Source organism: Callorhinus ursinus, unplaced genomic scaffold (assembly GCF_003265705.2).
Source record: "Callorhinus ursinus isolate GAN/ISIS: 27379988/994484 unplaced genomic scaffold, GSC_fseal_2.0 scaffold18, whole genome shotgun sequence".
NCBI classification, from domain to species: Eukaryota; Metazoa; Chordata; class Mammalia; order Carnivora; family Otariidae; genus Callorhinus; species Callorhinus ursinus.
This window is the reverse complement of record NW_027397080.1, coordinates 34,075,827-34,099,976: the sequence shown is the minus strand read 5'-3', so window position 1 is coordinate 34,099,976 and position 24,150 is coordinate 34,075,827. Positions and strand designations below refer to the sequence as shown.

At 57.4% G+C, this 24,150-nt stretch overlaps 1 protein-coding gene across 6 annotated transcripts in view; it reads left to right on the top strand.

The window, feature by feature from the left end:
* Positions 1-24,150, top strand: part of AJAP1 (adherens junctions associated protein 1) — a 189,544-nt gene that overhangs the window by 55,165 nt on the left and 110,229 nt on the right. For all 6 annotated transcript variants that reach the window (XM_073903444.1, XM_073903445.1, XM_073903443.1 and 3 more), the window contains exon 2: positions 606-1,411. In XM_073903444.1, coding sequence (XP_073759545.1) covers positions 606-1,411 — 806 coding nt within the window. The remainder of the gene's footprint in view (positions 1-605; positions 1,412-24,150) is intronic.

Genomic DNA, 24,150 nt, shown 5'->3' with positions numbered 1-24,150 from the left:
GGGCCCCCTGTGAAGTCTGGCGGGCCCAGCCACACGGAGGGTGGAACCCCCGTCCTCCCAGGGCTCAGGAAGGGAGGTTGTGTGCTCCGAGACACACACCTTGGGTCTGTAACTTCTGTGACACAGAGGAAGGTCCTCAGCCCTGGACGCAAGGGGTGACCCGAGCCCCCAGCTCTGCTGCTGTTTTACCTCACATTCTCTCCTTGTCTCTGTTTCATGAACTCTGGGCAAAAGCTGAGGGGGGAACAGAAGGTGTTTGAGATCATCTTGTCGGCTGAGCTGGGGGTTTTGAGACTCGGTTTCCCTCCCGCGTCATGTCACCCAGCCATGTGCGTTGCATGCTCCTGGGAAGAGATGTGAGGTGTAGGCAGGGGAACCGGCTCCTGGGAGCAGGTGCATGGGGACAGTGCTTCTAAGATGCTGATGAAGAGGTGGCACTCCAGCAGGGCTGTGAAGTCAGCTAATGGAGGGTTTCGGTTTCCCTTTTGAAGTTAGGATTAGCGCTCATTACCAGAAGAGTGCTTCCGTGTCATGGCGGGGGTGGAGGGACCGCCGGCGGAGCCCCCAGAGCCCCCACCTGACACTGCTCTCTCTTTTCCACGCAGTTCCATGTCCATCCACTGGCCGGGCTGCTCCCTAGGAAGCCATGCTTGGATACTTATAGCCATGTTTCAGCTCGCCATGGATCTGCCCTCGTGTGAGTCCCTGGGCCCGGGCCCCGACTTCCGGCTCCTGCCCCGGCCGCCGCAGCGGCCGCCCCGGCTGTGGAGTTTGAAGAGCGGACAGGCGGCGCGCATCCCGGTGCCCGTGTGGAGCCCGCGCCCGGCCCGCGTGGAGCGCAGCCACGGGCAGGTGCCGAGCCCGCGCGCCAAACGGGCGCACAGACCCAGGGACCAGGTGGCCGCCCTGGTGCCCAGAGGGGGGCTCGCCAAGCCCCCAGCCGCTGCCAAATCCAGCCCTTCCCTTCGCTCCTCCTCGACGTCCCCATCCCCCGCAGTGGGCAGCGGGGCCACCACGGACCAGCAGGCCCTCCTGTGGAGGGAGAAGAGGCACCTGCAGGGGGCCGGCTTCAACAGTTTTGATTTCCGGGGCAGCAGGCCCACCACAGAGACGGAGTTCATCGCCTGGGGCCCCACGGGGGAGGAGGAGGCCCCGGAATCCAACACATTTCCAGGGCTCTACGGCCCCACCACGGCCTCCATCCCACAGACACGGAAGACAACTGTGGCCACCACCACCGCCCCCGCCACCACGGCCACCTCCACGACGCTGCAGACTAAGGGGGTCACTGAGCCCCTGGGCCCCAGGAATAGAATCCCAGTTGGGGTTAGCACAACGGAGCCTTCCACCAGTCCTAGCAAAGACGATGGTGAAGACGTCAAGCCCCCACGGATTCTGGGGGAGACCTCAGGTACACCCACTTCTTTTCTGCTTGGGGTTCGGTTGGTGGGGGGAGGACACCCTGGGGGTGTGGCTCACGAAGGATGCCGTGCTGTGCCCGGTGACACTGCGTGGCAGGCCTCCCCATTTCTCAGCGGCAGAAACCTAACAACGGCAGAGTGCTGACGGTTGGGTGACGGCCTTGGGGACAGAGGGGGCATGTGTTGTCCGTGGACTTGCAGGTTGTGCTCTAGCCAAGCCCTTCTGGCTGGTGGCAGGGAGACAGGACAGGGTCTCTCCTTAGTAGTGGCCTAGAAGGAGATGCTGTGCCCGCCTTGCCTGTGTCATGGGCGTCCAGACCCCGCCAGGCACAGAGCCACGTCTTCCCGAATGGTAGAACCTTGACCTCTGGGCCAGCCTGGGAGTGAGATGCGGACATACCTGCTGGTGGAATTAGGGCCCAAGTAGAGTACCCAAAAACCTTCAAGGCTGTGGCCTGTGGAGGGGCGACGGCCACATTGGCCCAGAATTAGGGATCACTTTAAGTGGCAGAAGAGATGGAGATCAGGTATAAGGAAGAACTTCCTGTGGTTGTTTGCTGAGGCTCTGCAGACTGGCTCGGGTTGGGGAGTATCTTCCCTGGAGGCGTTGTCGCAGGTGTTTGGGGGACGGGGTCAGAACAAATGGCTCTGGGTCCTCTGCCCATCGCTCTGGGTGCATATGGACAGTTACCTCGAAATATCTACTGCAACGTCATTCTGTCTTTCTTCTCCTCCTCTATCTCCTCTTCCAGTTGCTTCTAAAGGAGTGGCCCTTGAAAATCTCCCAGGCCACAGCCCGTCCCTTCAGGGCTAGCCACAGGCACGTCCCCAGGCTGAGGGCATGCGCAGAGTCCGGGACCCCTGTGCTCCAGCCCACCTCTGGCCCCCTTGGCCTCTGGCAGGCCACGACCCCACGCCCCACCAGGAGCAGGATGTTCACAGATCAGATCTGGGTACGCACATCCCAGACGAGCCGCAGGGTTGGCTAGCTCTTAAAATGGGATGTGAAGTCCGGGGTGTCGGCATGAAGGGTGGGGGTGCCGCGTGGCCTCCCCCACGCCCTGTTTGTTTGCTTCTCCACGTCCTAAGGCCTCGGGCTCCATAGTCCCCATGCAGGCCCTCTTCAGGACCCCGGACAGAAGAGACATGCTCCCAGGGTCTGTTGGCGGCATAGGTCTTCCTGCAGGCTGCATCTGCATGAGGCTGCATCTGGCCGTGGTCGGGAGTTGGATAGGTTTTCATAGAGTGGGTGGCTTTTGTTCCATGACCTACTTCCTTCCTTCACCTGGACAAGAGAACTGCAGTTTTTATATTCTGAGCAATTCTTCCCTAGAGAGCAACATACCTATGAAAGAAAGCAAACCCAGCTCCACCTCAGCGCCAGGGGCCAGAGCCAGACCCAGGGACGGAGGCTGTGAGCTTGGAGCACAGCAGGAGAAGGTCTGCAGGGGGTCGCGGGCTGTCTCCTGGCCAGCCTTTGTCCAGAACCTGTGCACACACAGCCTGCCGTCCATCACATCTGTGCCAGGTGCCCGAAAGCAGTTTACAAAAGCATTTGTTTTTACCTCAATAAACTCGCAAGCCATCATCATAATAGAATTTAGTGCTGCATTCATTTACTGTCATCCCCTCTACACACATCACTTACTATATAGGCACGGACGAGAAAACAAGTTCCCATTTATTCCAAATTACATTTGTTATTACTAAAGTTAAATGCTCGGGACAGCATTAGAAGGCTCAGTAAATTAATTCACAGTACATTGGATGTTGCTAATCCAACTCGACAGATGCTTATCTTGGAAAAGATTTATGGTTCTTCATAATATAATCTGGTGCTAGATTAATTTGTTTAGCAAAACAAATTTAAAGGGGGGCGGGAATACGTGTGTTTGCTTTTAGCGCAGAGAAATGTTAATTCTGGGAAGTGGTGTTGGATGCTGAGAAGGGGCGTCAGCAGCTTTCGGCATCCAGGCCAAGGCAAGGCAAGACAGGAAGTGCTGAGGTGACACCTCTTAACTGGGTCCGTCACAGCTCAGCTGTTCCCACAAAAGTGACCCAAGCTACCCAGAGCCCTGGCGGAGCCCCATGAATCCCCCTTGTCCTGGCAGTCATCACACATAGACCTGGGCTCTCGACTCTTTGTGGAGCACTTCTGCTGCTCACCTTTCTCAGACAGGATTAAGGCAGCAAGGGTGGTCTTGGGGATCCCAGCGCGGTGGTCCAGGAGGCTGGGCATGCCGTATGTGCTTGCAAGCCACAGACCGCCTGTGAATCTGGACTCTGCTGCAGGTAGCTTTGTGACCCTGGGGATGTTCTCTTCTCTCTTGGCTTCATTTTCTTCACCAGGAAAATTAAAGCTTAGAAATATCTCTTCCAAATGGTTGTCATGAGGATTCGGTAGAACAACACCAAGCATGAACTAAGAACCCTGCGTCATGCCAGGTGCTTCTATACCCAGCAAGAAGGACTCCAAGGAGAAGCCTGCAGGTGTCAGGGGCCAGCAAGCCACCAGGGGCTTGAGAGTCTTTTCATCTGAGGCACACCAGCTCTGCCCACTCACCACTGAGGGCACCCCAAAGGACAGAATTAAGGTTTTGGAAAGGATAGGAAGAATTTGTTAAGTCAGTTCTGTTGTCCAAAGAGGATCTTTGGAATCAGGTTTGGGGAGTTGTGAGTTTTTATTTTTGCTTCGGTAGAGAGTTTTTTGAAGGGGAAAGTTACCTTGGCCCATCTGCCCAGAGCACAGATATCGGTGGGCATAGAAAAGCAGATGGCTGGAGATTCGGGGCACTCTGAAATCCCTCAGGAGTGAATATTACGTGGGGTAGCTGCTGGAATCATCAAACGGCCCCTCTCCCAGAGACCACCCTGTAAGTGAAGTGATTGGAAAGTCTCTCCTAGTTTTAGGGCAGTGGGTAAGAGTGTCTGCCTTCAAATTCCTGGCTTCCTCTTGTATTAGCTGTTTGAACTTGGGCAACTTGCTTATCTTCTCTGTGCCTCAGAATGTGCCTGTGGGAATTACAGAATTAACCACCTTATAATGTTGCAAAGATCAGTGAGATAGTATATGCCAGGTGGTCATTGCCTGACACATAACAGCTGTTCATTACATGTTTGCTGCTGTTAATATGGTGGTGATCATGGTGATGGTGGTAGTGATGATGACGGTGATGATGATGGTGATGGTGATGGTGATGGTGATGGTGATGATGATGGTGATGGCGGTGATGATGGTGATGGTGGTGATGATGATGATGGCGGTGATGGTGGTGATGGTGATGATGGTGATGGTGATGATGGTGATGATGATGGTGATGGTGGTGGTGGTGATGATGGTGGTGATGATGATGATGGTGATGATGGTGGTGATGGTGATGGTGGTGGTGATGATGATGATGATGATGGTGATGGTGGTGGTGGTGATGTTGATGGTGATGGTGATGATGATGCTGGTGGTGATGATGATGGAGATGGTGATGATGGTGGTGATGATGGTGGTGATGCTGCTGATGATGGTGATGATGATGATGATGGTGATGTTGATGGTGGTGGTGGTGATGACAATGGTGATGATGATGGTGGTGACGATGGTGATGGTGATGATGGTGATGATGACGCTGGTGGTGATGGTGATGGTGATGATGGTGATGGTGATGATGGTGATGATGACACTGATGGTGATGATGGTGATGATGGTGATGGTGGTGATGGTGATGATGGTGATGATGTTGATGATGACAATGGTGATGATGAGTGTGGTGATGATGATGATGATGGTGGTGATGATGGTGATGAGGCTCATGGTGATGATGATGAGGAGGAGGTGGTGGTGATGGTGGTGATGGTGATAGTGATGGTAATAATGACTTTTTCTTGTGATGATTTGCTACCACTAGCTTGTTGCTACATTTAGTGCTCCATTATGGGGTCATTTGATGAAGTCCCATATCCTTGTCCCTGACCTTGGTGCTCTTTGCAGAGGTATAGGTGGCAATAGCTAGGAACTGCTTGGGATGGAAAATCACCTGGCTCACGTTCACTGAGGCATTGAGCTCCAGCCTTACATGGTGCTGGCAGAGGGTGAGTGTCAGATGGGGCAGGAGTTCACTTGAGGTCGAGAGAGGAGGACTCCCCACAGCGAAGCACCATCTTCCTGTGACAGCTCTCTTGCTGGTCATGTTCTGAGTCTGGAATCACAAAGTCTCCTGGGAGAAAAACACAAAGTCATTTCCTGGGCTTTGATCTTAAAACTCTTAAAGGGAGCTGTGGGGAATTCAAGCCAGCTGATTTCGGTTATTGCATTTGCCCACTGTGGATCTCCTAGGCTGTGGGTGCGTGGCATACAGCTAGTGCTCATTAAAGATTTCTGGGACCTGATGTTCTTAGACCTTCCCGCTGGCCCCTGGACCCTGAGATTCTCCAGCCTGCTCAGACACATCTGATGCTTTCCTCAACAATCCGTGTTCGTAGCTCTGGGAGGTACACCACCCAGGAGGGGCAACGAAGCCCTGTAAGGTCTCCGTTAATGGTCGTTCGATGTGTGTTCCCATTTGGATCAATCATGTATTCGTGACACCCAGCAGCTCAAGGAGGAGATGGCTCAGATGTCATCCCCATCCTGCCTGGTAATTTTTACATTGGGATGCACTCATGCGTTTCCAAGGATGATTTCCAAGTTGCTTTGTCCTTGTCACCAGGAGGCCTTCAGTGTCCTTTAGGTGTGTCCCACTGTAAGCAGGAGGGACAGGCTGTTCTCCTCTTCTCTCACACTGATGGTCAGCTGACCTGAGCAGCAGAGCAACCCTGGGAGCAAGTCTCATGTTGGGAAATATTTCAAAATGCTGGGATAGAAGTGGAAGAGAGTTAGGAGCAGCTGTGATAGGGAGAGACGTGCTCTTCTCCTTCTGTTTAGAACTGTGATGGTGGTTTAAATGCTGAGCCCCTTTTAATTAACTTGCTGGGTGTTTGCTACCAGGGAAGTGAATCCATCCCTAATTTAAAGATATTTGAAGCAAATGACTCATGAACTTCAAAAGTTTTGAGTGGCTTAATTGGGATAAGAGCATCCACGAACAAATGAGTGTTTGGAGCTCACTAAACATCCTATACTCTGTAGCTGGCGAGGCTGGGCTTTAGGGTCTTAAGTGGGACGTCAGAATGGATGCGCCTGGTTTCGCGTGGTGACCCGTTGTGGCACGGGTGGGATGGCGCGCGTCTGCCGACAGTCCTCTGCACCCATCCAACCTCCCAGAGCACTCCTCTGCTTTTGCTGAGCAAAGCTGTGTTCACACCAAATGGATAAATGAGCTCCGACTCATTAGAGCCGGTCTCGAAGTCTTCTGGAGATGACTCCATCACCGGCTTACCTTTATTTCCCTTTCACATGTTCCTTGTCCCAGCTTATCACATCTAGTGCTTCTTAGACTTCTTTGTTTCTGCCAGAGCTGCCTTCTTCTCCTGAGAGCGAGTTAGGGGTCAGGAAGGTTCTTGGGTTCTCGTGGGATCACAGTGCCTGTCCCATCACCCTTTCTCTGTTTCCCTTTGCCCAGCCCTAGGAGCTGCAGGAAGGGGCCTGAACTGACACTGGGCCTCTCTAAGGACGGCAGGTGGGGTTGCTGGTGATGCAGGTATTGGGGGGCTGCAGGCGACACCCCCACCCCTGCAGAACGTGCCTTCCTGACATCCATCGCCTGACTAAACACAGGATGGATAACAGACCAGTGTGATATACGGTGGATTGAATTTATGGTTTTCATCCACTCACAGGGGAATGATTCTAAGCATAGGGATTAAATATTAGACAGAACATTATTTTTAGAATTATTTGACGATGTGAAGAGGACTGGTTTTGGAATTTCTAGCTTCTGATCTGTCGTGCAGGGAACTGTCAGCTCCGAACTTGGTTGATATGAAATACCACGCTTCAGGGTGGGGGAGGCGTGAAGGGATACAAAACCGGGGCCCTGGCTGTCTTTTCAAGGAGTTTAAAATCTATTTGGGAAAGTCAGACAGGTAAGGACACGAGCCTTCACAAGAGAGAAGTGACAGTTAAGGACGGGAGCAGAAATGTCAGAAAGCCCCAGCTTGGGTAATTGCACAGTGATTCTGAAAACCCAGTAAAAGGAGGAGGGGGCTGGTCCTGGTGGGAAGGGTCCCGCCAGGCTTCCTGGAGAGTGAATGAGGCTGGTCCTGACTGGCGGGGAGGGCATGCATGGGCAGAGCACAGGGGAGGGCAGGGGGCACCAAGCACTCTGGAGACCAGAAGCCCTGAGGCCTGCCTGTTGGAGGCAGCAGAGCAGGTGGCCTGGGACTCAGTCTCTTCACATCTAGAAAGACACTGGAGGAAAAACCCTTGAGGCCCCTCCTCCAGCTCTGAAGGTCCATAAGAATGTCCAAGGCTCTGTGTTCCTTCTGCCCACAGCTAGGAAGATGGTCTGCCCTGCCATTTTGTCGTGAGAGGAGAAGGCTGGTGGGTTCTGGCCCTCCCCTCCCTTCCAGCGTCACTCCAGGCAGTGGATCCAGCAAGCTCTGGGGTTGGTGGGGCAGGCAGCTGCGGCCGGGGTTTCTGAGCTGCCAGGTGAGCGGGAGAAGTCACCCACCCCCACCCAGGAGCGGCTCTGTATGGCGGGTGGGGCCAGCTTGAAAAGGCCCCATGTGCATGTACTTGCTGCAAGAGGCATTGCCCTCAGCCCCAGGGCAGGTGGGTTCCAGGGAAAGCTCCGGCAGACCCCCGAGGTGGCCGCCTGCTTCTGGAGGCTCGGCCAGGATCACAGGCAGACGCGTGATGGTCGGGCCATAGGATCAGACGGGAAGACAAGGCCTCCCCGGTCTTGGCTTTCCATGTGGTTCAGGGAATCTCCGCATTGGAGTCTGTTGCTTGGAGGTGATGATCAGCACTACCAGAGGATTAAGTTTCTCTTCCAGAACTTTCTGTCAGCAGCAGGGATGCCCAGTCTGTCTCAGGAGCAGAGGCGGTGATGTCTGCCGAGCTGACCGAGGATGGGACATGGGGCGGTGAAGCTGGTGCTGAAGGGGGGAACCCCTGCCCCGACCCAGGCGTAACCCAGGCCCTGGCTGCCCTCAGACCCTGGCCATTGGCATGCCCTTGCTGTGCCCCATGACCTCGGGGAGGGCCGGCTTCTTAGACAGCAGACTGGGAAATAATTTCCACCTCGAGGGGTGGTTCTGAGACGTGGCTGAGTTCACCCGCATAGAAAACTGGGCACACACAGCGAGTGTCAGGGGCCCCGGGTGCATGAAGGCCCCCTCGCTCTGCGGCTGCATCGGGGAGGGAAGGACACTGGTGCTGGGGAAGCGGAACCCCTGTCTCCTTTAGCATGCCCCGACGGGGCTGGGGTGAACGCGTGCAGGTGCCTGGCCAATGCTGGTCTAGCTGCCTCATGAAGGATTTCTCTGTCCTGGAAGGATTTAGGCAGTCGGACCCACTGGGAAACCATCAGCAGAGCCCCATTACTCGCCAGGTCAGCAGCCCCCACGTCTGGGGGGAGCACCATGTCCAGCAGCCGGGCCTAGGGGAGGGCTGTCTGCTGGAGTGCCGGTCAGCGTGTCCTCTGCCAGGGGCCAGCCGGCTTCTCAGCAGACTGTCCCTTGCACACATCCCTTTAAGTGGCTTGTTGCCAAACTTGTGCTTCACTCTTCATGTTCTCAGAACTGCCCACAGAAGGCGGTGGGGCTGACGCTCAGGGAGGCTCAGCCTCTCGTGAGTCGGGGGAGGTGGGTCAGGGCCCCTTCTGTGATGCTGAGGGTCCCTCCTCGACACACAGCCCTGCTGCCTGAGGCATCAGGGCATCCTGAGTGGGACCTAAATCCAAGAGGAAGCTGATTGCCTTAGTCCCTCTGAAGTTCTTGGCCCATATGTGAGGTCCAGTGAAGAAGGAACTTTCTAGAAGCTCCAGGGAGGTCTCTCCATCAGCAGAGCCCACGGCAGGTGGGTGGGAGAGTTGGATGCCCCCATTGTGTGGTTTCACATGCTGAACAGAGAGCCTCCAGGGATGTGTCCTGGGGCCAGAGGCAGAGCCCCTGAGAGCCACACCTGGGTCCCCATCCCTGTTCCCACATCTGTCAGAAGGAGAGAATCAGCATCATCTAAGGAGTGGGGCAGGAAGAAAAACTGTCACTCTAGACTTAGCTCCCTGCCCTTCCAGACCCGGGGCCCAAGTTTACAAAGCATCTTGGTAATACCCCCTTTTACTTGCTTTGAGTCCCCCTTTTTGGAGAAATTATAACTGACCGAAGCCGATGGTCCTCCAGACTCATCTAATGCCCTCAGTGGAATTGAGAGGAAACGTGACGTGATGTGATGTATGATAGATGCTCCTCTGTGCACGTCTTCACCGGAAGGTGTGGTGAGGTCGTCGGAGGCTCACCCCACCACCCCCGTGTGGCATCCTCAGGAACCTGAGGGCAACTCGAGCTAAGACAGGTGTGCCGTCTGAGCATGGGGGGACAGGTGACTTTGGGAAAATGTTGAACTCCCGGCAACATTTGGGACAAAAATAATCCAGCCTTCTTTCAATGTACATGGTGGTTGTGTTCTTGGAAACTTGGGTGCTTATTAAAACCATGCAAAAAATACTCTGGGTCTGTACGTGGAACAGAAGGAGGCTCTCTGAGCATTTATAGCAGGAGTGAGCAGAAGGATGTTCAGAGTCACACAGAATGGAGGGCCGGCCGTGGGTGAGCACGTCTGTCCTGTACATTGTGGGGCAGGTAGCGTCCTGCCCCCTACGCAAATAATGCCAGTCATTGTGACAACCAGAAACGTCCCCCACGTTCCTAGATGCCCCTGCCCCCCGAGAATCCTTGTTCTCGGCCCAGACATTCCAGAGGCAGCCTTCCACCCCAGAGACAGGTGGCCTTGCCCCCATCCGCACACTGCACAGAAAGGACCAGCTTCCATCTGCACTTGAGTGTCCCGGGGCCCCAGGAACAACTCTCCACAAGCTGGAAGTTTGAAACAATAGACATTTGATCTCTCCCAGTCTGCCGGGCAGGGACGGTCTTTCCTGCCTCTTCCAGCTGAGGGTGACGGGCAGATGTTCCTTGGCTCCTGGCCACACCCCGGCCTGTGTCTCTGTCTTCACACGGCGTATTCCCTCTGTGTCTGTGTCTCTTCCCTTCTTATAAAGACACCAGCCGTTGCATCAGGGCCCAAGCTGAGAATCCAGGATGGTCTCGTCTTGAGATCCTAAATGCCATCACATCTGCAAAGTTCCTTCTTCTAAATAAGGTCACATTCACAAGGTCGGGGGGGTTAGGACAAGGGCATATCTATTCCACAGGTCTACCATTCAATCCAGGAGGAGCGGCCATCTGCTCCGGCTGGGGGGCCGGCATCCCCCCTCTGCCCAGGGGTCAGCAGTGCCTGGGGCTTTTCTCCAGAAGCTGGGAGAATCGCAGACCCTTCATCTGCCCCAGCTGGGGAGGGCATTGGCCCAATCCTCACCCCACCTGCCCTTCACGAGGCCCTGGGAGCCACTGGGGGGCTTGGAGAAAACACCACCTCCATTTGCAAAAATGCTTTGTATATATTGAGCCTCATAAACAAGTCAGAGATGAAAATGTCTGACCTCTGGTTGGCCCCTGTGCCCTGAAGATCCATCCTTCACTCACTCAAGCATCCACCTGAACCGTTTCCTGAGCACCTACTATGTGTCAGGCAGTGTTGTTACATCGGAAGACAACACACAGTCCCTGTCCCCTCGAGGGGCAGCAGACAGACCGACACACATCTGAACATGAGTAAGGTGACCCCAGGTGTGTGGGGAGGATGCCTGCAGCCTGGGGCAGAGAGCTGATGCTCGAGTTGAGACCGGTGGATGAGAAGAGGGGGGTAGGACGGGGAAGGGGGTGGTGGCCAGGAGCCAAGGTGCTGGCAGTGTGACAAGCAATGCAAGGGCTGTGCTGTGGCGGGCCACATGGCCGGGGTGCCAGGGAGGTCAGTTGGGCTGGGGCTTGGAGGCAGTCATGGGGGCTCTGGGCTTTAGTCTGAGGATAATGGGGGGAGCGGAGAATGGGCTGAGCCGGTGGACGGTCCTGAAGCTGGGGGCTCGGTGGGTGACATGAGGGAAAGAGAACAATCTAGAAGGCCTCCCAAGCGTTTGGTTTGAGCAACTTATGCCTTCGACGAAAGTGGCACCTGTCCTGAGCTAGGGTGGGCGTGGACGGGGAAGGGCAGCCGGCAGCCCCTCGGGGGCCCGGCTTCACTGCAGCTGCCGAATCAGCTGTCAAAGGGGACGTCTGTGGGCCCCCTCGGACTTGCGTGTTTGCAGCTGGGGAAGGTCTGGCCTGCGGTGGGGACCCCAGAGCCTTCGGGGTCTGGGTGGTTTCAAAGGTCCTGTGGATATAGCTGAGATCACCTGGAGGGAGTGTGGACGGTGTGCGAGGGGGACAGGGCCAGAGGACAGGGCCCCAGAGAGTCCCCAAAGCACAAAGTGCCCTGGGGAGGAGGCATGGGGGGGTGGGACCAGGGAAGCCTGGGGCAGAAGACACCTCACAGAGGAGGGGAGGAGGGAGAGAGGAAGGGGGACCAGGGGAGAGGGAGCAGACAGGAGGGAGGGAGACGGAGGGAGGGAGAGAGGAGAAGTAGGGGGGACGTGGTCCCATATCAGGGCTCCTGGGAGACAAGAGGGATGAGCATGGAGGTGACCATCACTGTTGTCCCCCGCGGAGGTGCAGGCTTGGAGGCTTGGAGGCTTGGCAAGAGGGCCGCTGGAGCATGCTGGGGGGGCGAGCAGAGGTGAAGGAAGGCACAGTGGGGAGGACCCTTTGCTGCTGCCCGCCACGGAGCGGGAGGTGGGCTTGCCTGCCAGCATGAAGGGTCCGGGGCAAGATGAATTCGGGTGCTGGTGGTGCGCAAGCAAAGTCCTTGTGCGGAATGAGAACGGTCCCCGATGGTGCCGGATGGCCCGCGCCTGCGCGCACAGCGGAGCGACACGCAGGATGGGCTGGGCTTGTGGAGCGAGCAGGATGCCATGAGGAGAAGTCAGTCTGTCTGGGAAATCCCGCTTTCCTGGCACCAGACGTTCCCCTTTTCACTTGGGAGGCTCTGTGTGAGCTGGGGGAGGTCGTGCCCCTGAGGGACGGTGCAGAGGAGCCCTGCCCTGCGGTGCTGCCGTCCCCAGGTGGGGGCCGACGATGAGCAGGTACGCGGACACTGTCTCAGATGCAGGTGGGGACACGTGAGCCGGGCCTGCCTGGTGGGAAGCGGCGTCTGGGAGAGGATGTGGGCCCGGGGATGCGGGGCTTGTGCAGAGGCCTCCTGGCGCAGGGGAGGCTGGATGTGGGGAGGGCAGAACGAGGTCCTGGTCAGGAGCAGGAACTGGGTGCTTCCCCAAGTGCAGACAGGAGCTGTGGGAGGGCCATCCCCAAACGTGCAGGCCAGCCCTGTCCCCGCTGGCTTTGGCAATGTCCCCGTCCTCCCCGGAGGTCCCTCATCTGGGCAGGGGAGCTCGGCCTCCTCACCTGGTCATGTCAGGGGCCAGAGGAATTGGAAGGGTGCCTCCCAGACACCAGCCTGCGCCAACTCCTGCACCCCTCTCCCGGGGCCTTGAGACCTGCGCCCGCTGCAGCCAAAAGTCACTGTTAGGCGAACGCCACGGATGCACTGAGCATCGCGGGGCCGTCCTCTGCCATCTGTCCGCCCTTCCCAGGTGCAGCGGGGCGTCTCCTCCTTCAGAGCCTTTGGGAGGCCGTGGAGGCGACACCCGCCACCGTCTCCAGCCCATACCAAGACTGGCCTTGCTCCTGGCAGACACTCGGACCCAGACTCAGAGATGAGGCTCGGGCTTTACTGGGAAGGCGCACTTTGCCTGTCTCTGTGGGGACACGGGTGGCCGGTTAGGGCCTACGGGCCGCAGACCCAGGGCTGGTGCTGCACCCAGAGCACGGGTCAGTGGTCAGCTGCCGGCTCTCAGCAGGGCTGGGCAGGACCTTCCGGTTGGTGGAAGGCTGACTCATCAGGGGAGCCAAGGAGCCATGTGGTGTAAGGGGGTAGAGGCCACCTTGGGCACCTCAGCAGGCACTCCACTCTGCCCTGCCGTTGTCCCAGACTTCCACGGACTTGGGGGGCAGTGTGGGGCGCAGAGCCTCGGGGCAAGGGGAGGGAGGCAGGAGGTCTCGCATTTCTCAGGAAGTCCTGAAGGTTCATGCCCTGCCTTCGTCCTGGCCACACCCCAGTTCTCGATTCTTCCGACTGCAGTTTGTCTTTTCAGGGCCGTTCCTCACTGTCTGGGACACTTAAGCTCCCGCCCCCCTCCCCCCAAGGTGGGGAAGCGCTTCTCTGGCTCCTGTGTGGAGAAATCGGGCAGCAGGAGGGAGGGTGGGAGGGGGCCTCCTTGGATCTCTCTGGAGCATCCGGGAGGCCTCTCCTTGGCCAGGCTCACGCTCTTACCTCAGCTGGAGGGGCCACCTCCCCCTCCTCCTATTGACGCCCACACCTCTAGAGCCCCCTGGATTCCTCGTCCCCATTTCATGGCATTTACCACGACTTCTGTCATTTTATGGCCACTTGCCCGGACGTCTGTCCCGCACCCCCCACCACCCAGGACCAATAGCAGCACATACCCCTGCACGCTCAGCACTTTCCCTGGGTGATCAGCCAGCCCGGGAGCTCCTTCAGGGGTAGAAACCAACCTGCTGCTCCCCCAGCTCCTAGCACAGCGCCTGGCCCACAGTTGGCTCGCATTGCTTTTCTGAACAGCGAAAAAACGCAACTCCTGCGCGCATGCATTCATCAGGGTGGGGTGCCGTGCAGTCTTTGACCCTTAGTGAGAGGGAAAGAGGCCTGAAGAGGAGAGACCGGGTAATAACGCGCCACGCCTTTGAAAGTCGCCCGAGCCCAGGCCGAGAGGAGGCGCCGCTTCTCCTGTGCAGACCCCCACACTCGCGTTGAAGTACGTGCGCACCGGGGCTGCGTGGGCACCACCCGCCCGGGACTCGCCTGCCGGCATCCGCCGCCACACACATGTGCGGATGTGGGGAGCAGTTCCGGCTCATCCAGAGCGAGCAAGACAGCCGTGTCTTGGAGAAGAGAATGAAGCTGCTTGCCTGCCATCCCACACGCTCAGGGTAGCAGGGAAGCTGGGAGCCACTCAGCTGGGCCCCCGCTAACCGGTCCCCTGCAGCTGGGGTGCAGACTGTGGCGGGGAGTCCCACCCAGGTGTGAAGTCCTCTTTGGCAGGGCCCTGGGGACCAGACTGGCCAGGGCATCCCCCCGGCAGCAGGCAGCGAGGAGGAAAGTCTCTTCTGTGGCACAGCTGTGCGTGTAGAGAGAGAAGGCTTCCTGGTGGCTCTTGCTTTTCTTAGGAGGACACACGTCCCATAGGATCAGGGCCCCACCCATATGACCGTGTTTATCCTGGCCACCTCCTTAAAGAGGGCATATTGGGTACTGCAGGGACACAGTTCAGTCCACAGTCCTGGGTGGAAAGAAAATGCACTCCAGTGCCCCTGGGGATGAAGACAAGTGGGGGGCAGGCCTTGGAACCCCGTAGCAGAGGCTGAGCATGACTTGCTTGTGTGCATGTGTGTCTTTGGGGGGCACCGCTCCAGGGGCCTGTATTGCGAACTCACAGTGGTCAGGGCTGGTGTGTGTTCTGAACATACCTATTTCATATTCTGCCTTCCCTATCAGATGGGGGAGACGTTAGCCAATTGCAGTCTGGGAAGATTTCCCCAGGAGCCACGAGGGGCTGCTAGCAGTCTGCTTCCTGGAGCCGAGTGCGGCTTGTCCGTGGGGAGTGGGTGCTGGCTGGGGTGGCAGGTTGGGAGCCACAGGAGATTCCCGGTGGATGGTCTGGGTGGGAGGAAGTGGTCAGATTCCGTGTTTCCGAAGGTGGGTTTCAAAGCCTCGGTAAGCGCTGCTTGACTTAGTGAGGATGAGAGAAAGTGGATGAGGAGAGCGGAGGCGTGCCCTGAGCTGAAGCCTGGGGCTGGGCATGTCTCCCCCAGGCATCTTCATCTCAGCTTCCCCTGGGGGCAGGGGGGGAGACTCCCGCGAAAGGCCCCCCGGGGCCCCCCCACCGCCGCCAGAGCCGTCTGCACAGCGCTGCCTACGGCCGCGGTCTCTTCCACGCCGAGCCGTTGCTCAGACCAGGGGTCCACCTGCTCCTAACATGCTGGCCGCCCTGCTGATGTGTGAATGCTATGTGAGGACTCCCGCTGTGTCCCTCTGGGCCCCGAGCCGGGGCGCCCTGTAAAGCGACCGGCCCCACGTCCTGCCCTGTGTGTTTTCAGGGCTTCTGAGTGTATCCCCTCTGCTGCCATCCGTCCTGTGGCTGAGAAAACTCATGACTCCTTTAATCAGCTCTTCTTGCACAACAATATGGAGCAGGAACTCTCTGGTCCCTCCCTGCCCTGGCCTGTCTGCCCCACGTCTGGGTAGGTGCTTTTGTGGGATCTCCTCGCCTGGAGCATGAACAGGGCCTGTGACCTGCTTCCAACCAGCAGAATATGGCAAGGCTGACAGGTGACATTATCCTCTGGTTACCTTCCCTCATACAGAACCCACTTGGCCAGCAGATTCATGAGGGAGACTCTCATGCTGGCCTAGACGAAGCAGCCACCATGTGGTGGGACAGGGGGCCCACAGCCCCGGGGACTGCAGGCAGCCTCTGGGAGCTGAGGACTGTCCCCCCAGCAGCCAGCACAAAGCCATCCCTCTCAGTCCCACGGCCGCGAAGAAATGAAGTCTGGAATGAGCTTGCAAGTGGGCCCCTCCCTTCTTGGGCTTCCAGATGGGAACACCCCGCCATGGGAGATCTCCGGCCCCCACTGGACACCTCTGGCGCCCAGGGTCTCTGAGACCTACCCCTCCTCTGACCCACCTCCTGGGGGCTCTGTCAGCAGCGCTGTTGGAGCCAGCCTCGCCGGGCGTGCCATCAGACATGTAGGGCTCTCAGGGTGTCCACTGGCCCTCCAGCCCTGGCCACAGACCCCCTGTTGGTCTTCCTGTAGCTCCAATGTGTGCAGAGCCCGCCACACTCTTCCTTCGAGCCTGGGCTAGCACGGGGCCCATGGTTGTGCTGTGTCCTGGGAAAGATCATTGAAATGAATTACACATCAACAGCAGAGATGGATCATTATTAATAAACTCAGCCATCTCGACTTCCCACCCGTACATAGCACCGACAGTGAATGAGTAAGCAAGCGACCTGGCTCCCGGCCTGGATATTGACAGGTCCTCCCTTTGTTTGTGGCCGGAGAGCAGGTCAGAGCAGGAACAAACCCCACAGGGCGGGTGTCCCCACGGGTGTCACTTGCTAACCCAGACGCTCTGCCGGTCCAGCTGCAGGGTGCGGGCCGGGCCCTTGGGGCGAGAGAGCCCCCTGCCTACACGCTGCACGCTCGGGCCCCTCCCAGACAACTGCGTCTTTTGGCTCCTGGGCTCTGTGTCCCCCTCAGGATGACCTTCTTGCCCTGCGTGCAGGCCTGTTTGCCGAATCCCAATGTGATACCACAGCGCGTCCGCTGGAGCCAAGTAAGAGCTCCGTGCGAGGGGCGGGGAGGGCTCTTTCTGTGTAGGGACCTCTGAGTCTCTCTGGGTCTGAGCAACAGACGTTTACTGTCCCCGTTCTGGGGCCTGGAGGTCCAAGGGAAGTCCTCTGAGGCCGTGAGGCAGAATCCGCTCCAGGCATCTCTCCCCGTGGCCTCGGGGTCCCTGGGCTTGCGGACGGCCGTCCCCTCCTCGTGTTCTCACAGGGCGCGCTCTGTGCGCGGGTCTCTGTCCACACTTCCCTTTCCGTATGGACATCGGTCGTGTTCGGTCAGGGCCTACCCTAATGACCTCATTTTAACTTGATGACCCCTGTAAAGACCCACTTTCCAAGTAAAGTCCCATTCTGAGGCCTGGGAGGCTAGGAATTCAGCATATCTCTTGAGAGGGGCACAATTCAAATCCTAACACGTGTCATTGGACTTAGGGCCCACCCAGATAATCCAGGATGATGACATCTAGAGAGTCTTGATTACATCTGCAAAGGCCCTGTTTCCAAATACGGTCCTATTCACAGGGTCTGGGCAGGAGGACTTAGCATCTTTTGGGGGGGACGAAGGTCAACCCTGGAAGTACCCCCCTTCTTTCCGCACCCCATTGCCAACCAAGCACGGCTCTTCTGTCTTGTCTCTGAGCAAAGACGTTGTGTCGGCCGGCAGCGCCTGCCCTTGCGGCCCTCGGGAGCAAAGCCCAAGCCTGAGCAGGGAGGGGCGCTTCACCCACAGGAGGAGTTTCTGGAGTTTTCCCCGACCGCACGTGGATCATTTAAAGTCTTATCCGAGGAGGAGATGGGGGAGGGGAGGCAAGCCCGTTTCTGTGTTGGTGGCAGAGGTTTCTTGTAAAGTTTGATGTTATTGTTAACTTTGGCTTCAGGGGGAAAAATAATTCATGAGACGCTGAAAGACAATCAGAGCAGCCTGGCATGGCTGCTCTAGAAGCCGGATTAATCTGTGGCGTACCGAGCCGGGCACTTACCTCCCTCTTGATCTGGTCTCATTTTTACGAATTTTAAAGAAAAGCAAAAACACAAGCCTCTACTTCTCCTGCTGCATTTGTCATTCATGCGGATCGATTCCTGGAAGGCCTGCAGTCGTTCCTGATCACCCAGATATCGGGAACCTTGCGGGCACTCCGCACTCTGCTGCTGGAGGTGACACCGCAGAACCCAAGGCCTGCCTTTCAGGCCAGAGTCGAGGGGAGACACATCTCACCCAGGGGGAAAACATCAGCTGTTTCAGTCTTTCGACCCTGAGCCTGCAGTTGCTGGACTGGGGCAGCCCCGTTCCCCGTGGAGACAAGTGTTTCTTGCACACCTGTCAGGTGCATCTGGGAGTTGGGCACCCAGAGGTGCTCAAGGAAGAACAGACATCTCAAGCAACACCTGACACTCATCCCAACCGCCTCCTGCATTCGGTGCTTGAGCAGCTCTCATCCCTGCCTGGCTGGATCAAACCTTGCCTGCATCCCTTATTCCCTCTACGCAGAAAGCATGTTGCTTCTCCCCTGGCTATCTTCTCTTGGTCTCACTCAGATTCAACTCCCAAAATTAAAAGGAGATTGAGATTTTGCAAAAGCTTTTATCATGAGAACATTTTACTGCTTGCTTTTTTTTTTTTTTAAGTAACTGAAACGCTGTCACGCATAGACTCCTTCCAGACGCTGCCATCTCTGAGCCAAGCTGCAACCCTTCCCTTTGCATTTTTAAGTGCCCCCAAAGAGTTAAGAAAAGTACAGGAGATCAAAGCATCCCGTTGTTCATGTTAAATGTATACAATTTTATTTGTCAATTATACCTCAATAAAAATGTCAGGAGGTGGTGGTGTGCAGAGCAAAGGGAAGAAAACTACAGGATGGGGTAGGCAGGCAGGGCCTGAGGGGCTGGGGTGGGGTCAGCCTGCAGGGAAGGTGCCCATCTGGCCAGCCACCAACAAGTCAGGCTTGCGGGGACAGCTTGAGAAGGAGAAAGAAGCAGGTGACTTATGGAGGCCCCAGTGGAGCGAGCCCATTTGGACTTGGGGTGCTGTTTGCATGGAGCCTCAGAAGGGCTAGCACCCCTGGGACAAAGGCAGAGACCCTCAGACAGTGGCCCCTTTGCCTGACAGTTTCTAGAGAAAAGCCGAAGTCACACTAGGCTCCTGGAAGGATGCCCACCTCCCCCTTTGTCCCTGGTTCCATCTGTCCTGGGAGGCTGGGGGCCTATCACCATTGGCTCTGCTCTCCTCCCCCTGCTGCCCATCCCCCAGCACCCCTCTCTAAAGGCCAGGGTGCCTCCCCTCCTGGTCTCACTGTAATGGCAAAGCGGGGGGGTGGGGCAGAGCCAAACTTGGAATGGCAGCAGGATGTACCTTTGGACAGAGACGCTCCACCAGGAAGGGAGCGGATGTAAGTGTCCTTCACCCTCGGGGCCGGTGAGCACATTTCCACAGGCCTCTGAGAGTCCAGGGACAAGCCTTCTGCCACCGCCCCCTGCTCAGAGAGCCCCTAACACGCAGGGAGGGGGACAGCTGCCTTCCTCAGAGAGTCTGAGGAGGGTTGTGGGTGGTGGTAGGACCCCTGGGGTCTGAGCATACTGAGAAAACCGTGCAGGTCCAGGAGCAGCACACACATGCTGGAGAGAAGCGTACCCACGTCCGCCCTGCAGTTCCGCCCCGGCTGGGCCTCGTGGGCCCCCCTGAGAGACCTGGGGCGAGCCATTCGGCCCCGACCTCTGTCGCATCTGTAATGTGGGGTGACCCTTGGCACACAGATCATGGAGCTAGAGCCTGACCTGGGTGTCTACCTGTGGCCCCCTCTGCTCCAGACTCCCCCAGACGAGCTGAAAGAGGATTCTGGACTCCTCTCTGCCCAGCGGACCACCACAGAGCATATTAGCGTGGAAGACAATTGAAAAGCTACTAAGACACTTACTTGCACCTTGGGAATTTTCATGGGATTTCCTGGCCCCTGTGGGCTGCCCCCCTCCCCAGTCTTTTCTCTATGTTCCTGTTGAGGCCGGAGGCAGGAGCCCGCCCTCCCCCGTCCCCCCGGGGCTTGGCTCAGAGTTTCAGTTGATTTACTTTTTATAGGAACAGTATGCTCCCCCCAGACTGCCTGCACGCCCTGAAGCTCGGATCACATGAGGGGAAATGTGGGTCTGCACTTGCCCAAGGCCCCACCTGCTCTGAGAATCATCATCTCCAAACCCTGGGTCTGGAAGCAGGTTACACAGGAAGGAGAAGCTGCCAAGAGAGTCCCACGGGCTTGCTCGTCTGTTCTATCCTTCATTCATACACCCAATGCCCAGCTCTGTGCTGGCTGCTGGGACCTCTCCAGCCAGCAGGATGGCGCCGGCCCCTCGTCCTCATCAAGATGCATCCAGTGGGAACCACATGCATCTGAACAGCTGCTTTCCTGTTCCGAGAGCCCCTTTGGTGCCATTCTGGAAGAAGCGAGCAAGGAGAATGGACCCTGCTCCCGAGCATGGGAAATCCCAGAGGGCGCGCCTGGGGGGGAAGGTCCAGGGTGTCCTGACCCACCTGTGGCCAGTCCAAGACAAGCCCCGGCCCCCTCGGGTGGCAGGGGCAGGAGAAGGCCACTGTGACTTGTGCTATTTCCCAGAGACCAGAGAAAATTCTGGCATTATGATCTGCCCACACACTGGCGTCTGTGTCAGGGCCAGAAATAGAACACGGAAGATTCTTGCTCTGATTTCTGTGCTCATAATTCTAGGGCAAGATGCCCTTACGAAATGTGGATCAAAGATCTGGTGGGGGAGAGAGCGGGCTGCACGGAGCGGTTCACGCGAGGTCTGCGTGGTGTGAGCAGGGCCTTGCCGTGCTCCAGTTAGCCGCATTCATAGGTGATCACGTCCCAAGCCTGGACTCTGCTCAGCCCAGGAAAAACGGGAGTGATTCGCAAAAAGTCCCCTCCAGTCATGACAGTTCAGATCCAAATACAACCCACAGAGCCTCTGAACCCCGAGACTTGCTCTGGGTGGAGGGAAGAGGCGGCAGCTCAGAGGCTGCATTCTTAGAAGAAAAGAGCACTCATCAACCGAGCCCTGGAAAATGCAGGGCGGTCCAGTCTGTGACTCCTGTCTCCCTATTAATGGTTACCTCAGATAGGTAGTGTACTCCCCAACGAGCCAGGTTCTAAGTGCTTCAATTCAATCAAATCTTGTACGCACGCAACACTTCCGGGAAACAGGAATAAAATACCCTGTTCGGCACTGGCAGAAACAGAAGCACAGAGAGGTTAAGTGATTTGCCCAAGGTCACACAGCCTGTAAAGGGTAGGATTGTGATTTGAACCTGGCTTCGGGGATGTTACTGTCATGTACTGGCGCTGTCCTGGGCCTTATCTCATTCAATCCTTGCCACAACTCCTTGGGGTGTATAGTATATTTATTTTTATTTCTTAAGATATTTTACAAATCAGGAGGTAGAGAACAAAAGAGATTAAGCTGTCTGAGCACCATCTGTGGTGGGGCAGAAGCAGAGATGGAACCTGGGGCAGGCTGGTCCCCCAGGCCTGCTGTTTCCAGCACCCTGAGGGAGTGCACCCTAAATCCTGGAGTGTGCCCTCTCCTGGGGAAGCCTGGGCCCCCCACTCCCATCCGGACCTGTCTGGTCTCCATCACTCCGGCTTGCAGCTTCTGCTACTTCCCCAGCAGGCTCCCGCCCCGGGGGATCCCGGTGACAGTGCTTAAAGCATCTGACGCAAAGGGGAACAGAAGGTGTGTGGGAAGGGCAGGAAAGCCACCTGCACCCCGACATCACAGCACCCTCAAGGTCAGCTTTGGGAAACGTCATCCCTTCCCAGCAGCCTGGGGACCCAGCCAGACATCAGCACGCATTGGTGACCCTTGCCACCGTGTGATCTCAGACCACGTTTGACTTGGGGAGTGAGGCCCACGGGTGATGCTGGATGCAGTGTGTGAGCCGACTTTGTGGGTGTTGTCAGAAGGAAAAAGAAGGCAGCCCCTAAGAGGAGCCCCTGATGGCGGTGGGCCAACTTTGCCCCCTCCTTCTGTGCAGAGCTCCCAAGGTCCAGGGCTGTCCTCTGCTTCCAGGGCTGTGGCAGCCTTGGTATGTGGCCTCCTGGGACCCTCCTTGTCCACTGCTCTGCAGTCATCCTGCTGCCTTGCCTCCCCCTGCCCTGCTCCAGAACCCCTGACCACAAACATCCCCCTCGTGCAAATCATCCCCAATCCCCTGTGGCCAGAAGGAATCTCTTCCTTCCCTCAGTGCTCCGGACTGTGCCTCAGGTTCCGGGTCACCCGTGTGCCCTGCGGGTGCAGTGAGGGGGCCCATCTATACTTGGGATGAACAGCTCAGGTGGGCTACCCCTGGGTCCCTCCCTGGAGTCCTAGGGCGGGCTCTTGTTGTGAAGTGAGGCCTGGAGTTTCATCCTGGGCTGGTTTGTTTGTTTTCCCCGGTCAAGCAATGCAGCCACCCTGGGAAGGATGGGGTAAGCCTGCCAGACCCGAGTTGACATGCATGCATTGGGTAAATGGGGATTATTGTCCATTTTTGCACGGTTGGAAGAAAACAGGGTTATTCTACGTGGTTTCTTGAGCAGACCTTGTCCCTCGCCTACCTGTAGTTATTGCTGGAGTGGTGGACGGAGCACCTGTGAGACTTGGGGGCTCTCCTCAGGGCCCGGGCCCAGGGGTGGGGGTGGGGTCCTCGAGGACAGAGCCCCAGGGCGGGCTGTGGGGAGCTTTGTAGCTCCTTGCCTCTGCTGAGCACCCTGGCCAAGCCTACCTCTCCTCCAGTCAGCTCCTCATGTCTTGTACAGATACTGGGCCGTATTGATCACCTGGCAGGGGTGGGGTAGGAAGGGTGGACGTGCTGTTTTCTCTTCACCCTGACTGTCATGAGACGCACGGGGATATGGCCGTCGGTTTGGGTGTGCCGTGGTGGAGAGTCAGGCCTGGGGTGCTGGGTCCCAGCCTTCTGGGCCCCGTGTCCATGGGCTTGGGCATAACTAGGGAAACACCAGCTGCCTAATTGTGCCCAGGGGCCAAAAGAGGAGCCGGGAACTCAAGAGTCAGGCGCCATTGGGTTTTGGAGGTAACCTGGAGCACAGCATCACAGAGCTGGCTGGACTCTTGCCACCGGCAGGGTGCCCGCCCGGGAGGACAAGGGAGGGCCTTTCGCTGCTGCCGGGGACGGAGTCTGCTCAGCCTCGAAGCTTCGTTTCCTTCCTCACCCGATCCTTGCCACGTACAGTGTCCTATGTGGGACGACCCAGAGCTCGAGTGACTGCCCCAGAGTAGAGGAAGGTCAAGACCACGGGGGGTCGTAGAGGTCATTCATTCATTCATTCATTCGTGTCGCAGATCATCACTGACCCACTACATGCAGGCCCTGGTGACAGGGCCTGGAGATAACTGTTGTGAACCAGCCAGGGCTCTGTTCTCATGAGCCAGTAGTCCTGGAGGGGTGGTGATGTGGAAATTCGCTCAAACAAGTGCCTAATTGCAAACTGCAGTGAGCAAGCTGGAAATGTGTGGAAGACTGTGGGGGAGCTTGCAGGTGTGCTGTTCTGACCGGGAAGTCTGTGTACTGGGCAAGGGGACGAGTGGTTATGGGTTGTTGGTCAGCAGTCCAAGGGAAGAGCCCAGCAGGCAGCATAGAACCTGGCCCCTGGGGCAGCATGTGGGTGCAGGGCCTGAGAAGCAGTCAGGAAGAGTATGGAGTGGGTCAGAGTGTGCAGGGGGCAGAGTGTGTACGGGGTCTGGTGTGCAGGGGGCGGAATATGCACAGGATATGGTGTGCATGGGGCAAAGTGTGCAGGGGGCGGAGTGTGCATGGGGCAGAGTGTGCATAGGGTGTGGTGTTCAGGGGGCGGAGTGTGCAGGGGGTGGAGTGTGCGGAGGGGGAGTGTGCAGGGGGCAGAGTGTGCATAGGGTATGGTGTGCATGGGGTGCAGTGTGCAAGGGCGGAGTGTGTAGGGAGCAGAGTGTGAATGGGGCGGAGTGTGCATGGGGCGGAGTGTGCAAGGGGTGGAGTGTGCAAGGGGTGGAGTGTGCAGGGGGTGGAGTGTGCATGGGGCGGAGTGTGCAGGGGGCGGAGTGTGCAGGGGTGGAGTGTGCAGGGAGCGGAGTGTGCAGGGGGTGGAGTGTGCACGGGGTGGAGTGTGCAAGGGGCGGAGTGTGCAGGGGGCGGAGTGTGCAGGGGGCGGAGTGTGCAGGGAGCGGAGTGTGCAGGGGGTGGAGTGTGCAGGGGG